Here is an 8,529-nt window from a genome sequence, read left to right on the forward strand (position 1 = left end):
AAACTCTTAATTCACCCAGTTTGATGGGAAAATATTTGCAAAATGGGCTGTAATGGCAGCAATGTTGCCCCTCAAAGTACATCTTGTTTTTGCTTGTTTTTCCATGGACATGCTCCAAATGTTATTCTCTGTGTCTCTAATTAAGGAGAGGCTTTACAGAGATAGTTTAACCAGAAACAGCTGTTCGCCACCAGAATCCTTAAACAAAAGCTGTCATTTTACCTCGCATATCATCGTAAAATAAAACTCACCATTAGTCTTTCCGCTGTTCCATACAGTCACCACCTCTGGTTTGGTCGAAATAAATCCTTAATTCACAGACTTAGATGAACACACAGCCAGACCGGAGAAGTAAGCAAAGCACAGAGAGGCTGAGATAACAACACAGGCAAAGGGATCAATCATTCTCTGCACAGGACACCGTGACTCTGTTTGCTGCTCTCGTATTGTTTTAAATCTTGTATATATAACCATGTAGTAACAATTTATGAAAACACATGTGTACATCATACTGGATCTACTAAGTCATTGCTGATTAGTTTAGTTTGCATGTTATGCATGGCTCTGAAAGATCTGCTTCATTTCTTTAATGTAAACCTTTGTTTTGACTGCTCTGTATTCATCTTGTTATTATGTTACTGTGGGCCCTTTATGAAAGAAATCCTATAATTCATACGAATTTTTCTTTTGTTTGTTAGTCCTGCTGAGTGGGAATTTAGAAACATCAAAAAACATCAGTTAACTCAGTAGTGCACTTACAGTGAACCTGAACTTGACAGTTGAAAGCGATACTGCATTCTAATGTGTGTACTGTATACAGGCTGCGGCTTCAGATTACTCTAGAAAGGCTCTGAAATGGGGGGGGCACATGAAAATTAGAGAGGGTATTAAAGAGGGTACTGTAACCTTGGAAACCAGATATAATAGTGACAGGAGCTCTGAACAGCATCAGCAGTCAGAGAGAGAGAGTCTGAAGACTTAGAAGTTTGTCTGCTCATGACAGCGCAGATACCACCGGCTCTGACACGCTCAGCAAACTGAGCCTCCGAACCATTTAGAGAGAGTTGACCGTAAGATGCTAGCATGGGTAAACAAACAAAAAGCAGTGAACCGAAAAAGGAAATGGTGTAGCTTTTCCACAAGGCAACACAGGCAATCATGTGAGATTTGAGATCAGCTGTAGCTGCTCATGCAGTCGCTGCTGCCAAAGAATTCCACCAGCCTGTGCACCTTGCACAAGCCCAGTTTGTCTTTCCACAAAGAAGTGTTTTCAACCTTAAAAAATGAAGATGAAATTTGAATCCGCAGCAAGTATACCTTCACTTTTTCGCCGTTTCCCACAAGGGACGTTCTGCTGTGTGTGCTGTGATCTGACCGTCCTCTCTCTTGCAGGGGTCCATCATTAGCAGTCCTCACATGCGGCGGAGAACCCCCCCCAGCCGAGACTGCCCATCCCGCCATAGCGGCCAGTCCCTGCCCAACTCCTCTTCACTGCTCGGATCTTTGTTTGGCACCAGGCGGGTGAAGTCCCCCAGCCCCACCCCGCAGGCCCTGCACCCCACCCTCATCTCCCACACCCCTCACCCGGCCAACCTGCACCACACGGCCCGGGTGGAGACAGACACGCCAGGCTCCATGCACCACGCCCAGTTCTGCCACGTGACCCAGAACCCCCCGCCTTACCACCACCACCACCACTACCACCCACCAGCCCACCTGCAGCACCCTCCGCACCAGTACCACCCGCCCCCTTCTCACGGCCAGCAGCCGCCCTACCCGCCTCACGCACAGCACGGCCACGGAGGCCACCCGCCTCACTCATCCCACCCAGCTCACGGCTCCCACCACCACGGCCCGCCTCCGGCGCCCTCCCAGGCGGCCAGCAGCACCAAGCCCAAGCACAGCGGCATCAGTACGGTGGTCTGAGGCACACAGGGGCTCCCCGGGCTCTCTGACTGAACTTTGATTTCACTCCGAGGCTCTTGGCTGACGAGGCGGTCGCACTGTGCATCGGTGGTCTGGGGATTTGAAGCCAGACGAGATCCTGTGCCTCCTTCAGCATTTTTTGTTACGCTTGTTGCTGGGCCAGTTTATTCAACATAAACACATTTCTTTTCCTGGTTGCTCCTTTCGTTTCTTTTCAGGTCATAAGTCTGCCTGCCTCAAGAGCAACAGTCAACAACACAAGAGCATGCACAAAGACCACCACTACTGTTTCTCCTTAGTCAATTAAAGGAACATGATCAAATACCTTGCTTACTAGTATTTTACAGACAAAATAAATAGTAATCTTGACTTTAATGTCTACAAAGTGATTTTATCTAGTTTGAGGTGGTTTGACGGACAGACAGACAGCCAGTCATCCTCAACAGTAGCTGTACGAGTATTTAATGTAGCGGTAGCTCACAGTGCACTGTGATATCTCTGTTAGCAGTGATAAATGTGCCAATTATTGAAGCATTTACCAATTTAGTCACAACAAATGCTTTATGTATATTGTGCATAGTGTTTTGTAAAATAACAATATCAACTGTTATTATTATAATTATTACAGAACAAATGGCATCAATTAAAACTCTCAGTATTATACTCGCACATAGGTGGCGTTGTTTCACTGTTAAGAACACAATCAAAGCTTAATAGTTAATAGGCAGTTCAGTAAGCTGGAACACTACTGTGTGTGGTTGCCTTTGAGTTAGGACTGTGTGAGGATTGTCGAGGGTCGGCGTGGACTTGCACACCGGCCTGTGTACGGTCTCATCCTCTGCACTTGTGTTTGGTTTCGGAGTTGTTGCTCCCGCTCTGGAAAAAGCCACAGCGAGCTGCTGAGCAAACAGATTCATCTGAATGTCCGCCCTTCAGTACTGGCTGCTTGTCCGCCATCATTTTATTTTTTTAACTATTTTTTTAGAGTCCAATAAACAATATATAACGCTCTGTGTTGCAACCTGGTAGTCCACTCTGCAGGAGGGAGCAGGAGGAGGAGGAGGAGGAGGTGTTTTTTCATGGAAACTGAAGGAGTCTGTGCAAAACTGTGTAGCAGGGAAAACAGCAACGTGACTGTTTTAAGTGTCTCTCCTGACGTGGAAGCTCTCAGCTGGCTGAGTGTGCCCTGTCCCTCTTTTGGTTTGTGTGTCGTTCGGCGCCGTGCACTCCCTCCGTCGGACCTTTCCTCGGAGCCACACGGACGCCACAGTGCAAAAATCAATAATTATCATTCTGTGATGGTGGCAGCACTCTTGTGCTCAGCTCACCACAAATGGCAGTTTTTATATCAATCATCTTTCTGACATATTATGGGATGGCTGGTTGTACCTGCCAGCCATCCTGTGCACAGTATCTGCAGTGTGTGCAGAGCAGAGGCAGGGGTCTGGTGTGCTGGAGCATATTTTCTGTTGGAAGTGATAGACACTGCACTTGTTCTACTTAGTTAATATCAATGGCAGAGGTTAGTCTGTATCTGCTTCAAGACTATGAGATGGATTTTCTTTTTTACTTGTATGTGCAATATGTATTCACTTTTTTTTGTCTAAGAGCAATTGCAATCTGGTGGTTGTTACATTTTCTTAGTTCTGTTAGTTTTGCCCCCCAACGCCCTTCGTCATTTTTTCCTCAATGTCTCAGTGAAGTGCAAGTATCCACATGGATTTGGAGGGACTGGACCTTCCACACTGATAAAGAATGTCAAAGAAAATAATTGCATGTAACAATGTATTTCGAGACTATATTTTCTAACTATTGTGTATTCCCAAACTATATCAGTGTTACAGTCGACAGTTGTTAGAAATGAATGGTAGAATAGTTGTGACTTCTTCAATTACAACTAACTGAAGTCAACTATGTGTTTATGTCACTCCAGAGGAAATCTGTATCTTTTCCTGATCCACATACAGTAGTCTCCTGGATCTTTAGTGTATACAGCAGTAGTTAAAGCTGGGTGTTATCGCAGCTGTGAGAGGAAAGGTAGAATGACACTGGACAGACAGCTATGAGTGGATCTCCTTTATCTTCATATTTATCATCTGTCTCTGTCAATGGCTCACACCTTACTGTTGTCAAGTTATGTCCAGTAGATTGGTATTCTTAAATACTTCTTTCCTCAAGGTTCAAGTTTTCAAGGCAGCACTTTCTACTACAGTACCCTTTATAAAGGCTTTATACTGTATGTTGTCACTAATGTAATTGATTAATAATGTTATTTAACTTTATTAACGGTTAATAATAGGGGTGTAATCTGGCCAAAAAATAATATCACATTCTATCTTCTGAATTTTGAAACTCCCTGTAGACTACAGCAAGACTTGATATATAGCCGGTCAATTTCTCTGTTTGCACCATTAAAACACAATACTGGATTAAAGATACTACACTGGTTTCAAAATGGTGATTAAAACCTGAGTTTAATTTGAAGTTGTAAACAGAAGCCAAAAGAGAAAATAACACATTTCAAGCACTAACAACTCAATTGCATTGATTACAAATTGTCACGCAAGGAAGGGCCACGTGAAGTTATTCGTCCAATCAGCATAGCCATCTAGTTGGCTACATCACTCTATTGGTTAGCGCGGATCCGCTAGGCAATGAGGTTTTTTTAAGTTTGGAAACAGAAGTAATAGAGAAAACTAAATACAGCGATCTCAAGGATTTACCTGAAACTGATCACAATCTAAAATCCTCTGATTACCCACCCCTAGTTAATAAGTAATTTACTAATGCTTTATACACCAGTAATAAGCCATTAATAGAAACCGCGTTTGGATTGCCACGTTTGGAAAAAATCCCCTTGGCTGGTGTTTATCCCCAGGAAAGATTAGTAAGTATTTGCTGTCGATCAACACACCAGCTGATTGGAGGCCGTAACGGCCAAAGAAGTATATCAATGGACTGACAAAGGCAGTGAAGAAGACTGTGAACTGGCAAGCATAGATGTAAACTGGCAACCCAAATGTCCTTATCAATAGCATATCACTGATTTATAAAGTATTAGTAAAGTAGCCTATTTATTAACCATTAATGAAGTCATTAGGTACAACTTATAAACCCTGTATAAAAGCTGCCATATTAGACAATGGTTCAAACTATCACTCAGTGTATTTTGCAGGCTTTATGTACTGTAGGCTACTCTCAAATCTGTCAGATATAACATAACATTGACAGCATTTAATCCAGTGTAGTTCAGCTTCTACGGAGTCCGAAAGGTGCCAATAATTCATGGTCTTTGCATTTTCAATCGGTTTTATACCAAATAAATTGGGAACCAAATTTAGTCGACCGATCGCTTCCCCAAAGTTGACCAATCACAAGGTCTGATAGCTAACTATGGTGCGGACACCAGCCAAGAAGAAACCTAGCTTTATTAAATGTCGATGGTTCTCCAAATTGTGTTGAATCAGAGTGTTTTTTGGTCACAGCCCTCCAGTTCCTTCAGACGTCTGATCTATTGTAAAAACCTGTCCAGATTCCGTGTGAGGTGCTTTGTTGCATGCCATTGATGCCTACCGTTTCTTTTTCTCGTCTTTTCTTTGTTTTGTTTTTTTAAGTGTTGCTCCATTGAGTGGCAGGCTTGAGTAGACCCTAAACTTTCAACGTAGCTTTGATTTGTCTGACTGATGCTTGTTTACATTTAGATGATTTCTGGCCTACTAGTGCGTCTTTTAATTTTGAAGTTGTGTCATTCTCCTCCGGCATGCATTTCACCTCTATTTCCACTGTACAGTATAAAGACGTGTGTAAATAGCAAATCCATCGGGGGAAATCTAATGTAACTTGATGACGAGGGCTTAAAAGCTAGGAAACATTTTAATTGTTGGTAGTAAGGACAGAGAACACATCTGTAAATAGTCTGTAAATTGTTATTATTATTATTATTACTACTACTACAACTCAATGTCTGCAGTTACATTGATGCTGCATTCCTGCTCCCCTCTGATATTTACATAATCATCAGCTGCTTCTCTCTGCCTCCGACAGGACTGAATTATCATAGGATCTAGAGATGAACAGCCAACTGTTACACAGTTAACACCGCTTTTGACTTATTTCCTCCGACGCTCCTGTTCTCTCACACTCACAGCCCACTTTTGAAGTCGAAGAGAAGGGAGGAGTGCTCTTATTTTATTATGCATTCTGTTTCTAAGTAGATGAAAACCCCTGTTGATGTAAATCTAGTACTGTGACGATGTTGAGAACGCAAAATAAAGCGATATACTGTAAAACCCGAGCTGCTTCTGAGTGTCTGTACTTTGTCAGAGAATGGATTTTCTTGGGTCTCAGCTGGATGACTGGATGGGTCTAGGAAGCCCACTTTCTATAGGCTTTTCTACCTAAACTGGGACCATACACATTGAGGGTTTAAATCTGAAAAGGGTCCTAGAATCCAGACTCCACTTATGGTGCTTTCCATTTACCTGGGAAGTCTGAAGTGGAAGCTGGGAATGACATCACACCTGAGTTAACTGTTTATCAGTACAACAAGTTGGAAAACCAGGCTCTTGCCCGGTTAGCCATTAGCTATTGTTAGCGATAGCAGCTGATAATAACACATTATGCTATATTTTGCTCATACAAACATTGTCCACAGACAGAAGTTGGACAGTACTCTGATGAGACACAAACGACAGAAGTATTAATAAACATATTACCACAACTTTGGGGTTGGTGAGATTCTTCCATCTTTCCTAGTTGGAAATCCGACATGGGGTCGTTCCAGTTTAAATTTCTTACTGGGAACCCTGAAATTCCAACTTCCCACTTCAAATGAAATGCACCATTATTTCTAAACTGTAATTGTATTCAGCACAATCTAAAGTAGTTTCTGTCTTCCTATTGGTTATCTTTAGGGTTCCAGTATACGCCTATGGCAGGGGTTTTCAAAGTCTGACACTGTGGGTCCCCCCTTTAGACCCCCCTTGCTTAGTTTCGCTCAATTCCTGGATACCTATAGGATCATGATGGTGTTATCTGATCCCATAAACACTCAACAATTACCTTTATAATGTATCAACAAGTACATAAAAGATATGTCCGAAGGAATTTAAAAGTTTCTGACTCAAAAAACAACAACAAACAGTTAAATTCCCCAGAACAACTGTATCTCTAAACTATCTCTTTAACAAATCATACACATTTAGGTAATTCTATGTGATCTCCTTTTAATAACTAATGTGATATTTTTCACCTCCCATGAAACTGTTGAAAACCTCTGGCCTATGGTATTTAGGATAATCATCCAATGAATCAATGTAAGTCCACAAAAGCAAGACATTGGCCAGACCTTTATAAAGGTCATACAAAGGTCCCTATAGCAGTTCTATTTCCTGTACATTTTAACTCCCAACATGGTGGTCAAAGTGCTGTTTCAAAGCATTTACCACAGTGCCAGCAATAATTCTGGTGGATAAACACAGAATGAATGTATTTATGTATTTCTTAATGAATTAATTTATTGCCTAAATAGTCCAAGTAAAATATATTGTGGCCCTCAAAACGTATTATGTGTAGAATGGAAACTCCCCCTTGGGTCAAGTTCCCATAATAGAATAGAATAGATCTTTATTGTCATTGTCACAGGTACAACAAAATTTAAAGTGCTCTCCGATCAGTGCTTAATTTAGCATAAATTTGAAAAATAATAAATAATCATTTAAAGTGCTAAATAATTTAAGTGCCAGTGTTAATAAAATAAAAACATATAACATAATTAGCAGCATACATAGACACACAGTCCTACACACCCAGTCATTGAATATTGCATAATGCAATCAGTAAGATCTTTTGTTAGACCCTCCCTGCTTGATAAATTCAAATGTAATCATAACTCCACTCCCACAGTTTGTAACAGACTTTGTGTGTATTCTCTGGCTCAAGCTGAGGTAACCTTTTTCTCAGACTTGACAGAGCTCCCTCCAGAGCCATAAAAGCGTCTATTTTATGGCCATGACGAGTAAATTGACCTTTATGTGTATAATTGGTGGAGTTCGCCTTTAAAATCCCACATTCCCAGAAACAATCCTGCATACATGACATCTGTGTTCTTAGTTTTATGGCCATACCCAAAAGTGATAGGAATTTGTTTGCGTTCTACAGAGGCCTTCGTCAGGGGCAGCGGGGTATCTGTGTAAACCTAAACAAGGTTCTCTGAAAGTCGTCACTGCTGACGAGTTAAAACAGCTACACTGATTCTTTCCTCAGTCTTGCACAGCCACCGTGCCTGGCTGGCTGCCTGACTGTGGCAGGTGGTCTGAGTGACAGTTTGCCCTGTTTGTCTGTCCGGCCCTTGAGGTTGGAGCTAAAAATAGATCCCAGCTTTGAGGGCCACATCCTCAGTGTCAGCAGGACGACGTCATCGTGCTGCCGGGAGGGGCTGAGCTCAGGGCTTCATTTCCTCTGCCAGCAGAGAATGGTTTGTATTATAGACCTGTACATTCACTGATACTTACAGACCAGCTGTTTGTATTTTGATCTTATTTCTGTTTGTAGACAGCCTGATATTTCGTATTCTTCCAGCTTGTTGATTTTATGGTGGATAAA

General features: G+C 42.0%; 1 protein-coding gene across 14 annotated transcripts in view; it reads left to right on the forward strand.

Annotated features, from left to right (window-relative positions):
- Positions 1-6,220, forward strand: part of iqsec1b (IQ motif and Sec7 domain ArfGEF 1b) — a 204,830-nt gene extending 198,610 nt beyond the window's left edge. For 13 of the 14 annotated variants that reach the window (XM_051414933.1, XM_051414935.1, XM_051414938.1 and 10 more), the window contains one exon: positions 1,393-6,220. In XM_051414933.1, coding sequence (XP_051270893.1) covers positions 1,393-1,926 — 534 coding nt within the window. In that variant the 3' untranslated portion in view covers positions 1,927-6,220. The remainder of the gene's footprint in view (positions 1-1,392) is intronic. The other variant, XM_051414946.1, reaches the window with a different exon arrangement.
- Positions 6,221-8,529: the final 2,309 nt, after the last annotated feature.

The sequence above is a fragment of the Dicentrarchus labrax genome, unplaced genomic scaffold (genome assembly GCF_905237075.1).
Source record: "Dicentrarchus labrax unplaced genomic scaffold, dlabrax2021, whole genome shotgun sequence".
NCBI lineage: Eukaryota > Metazoa > Chordata > Actinopteri > Moronidae > Dicentrarchus > Dicentrarchus labrax.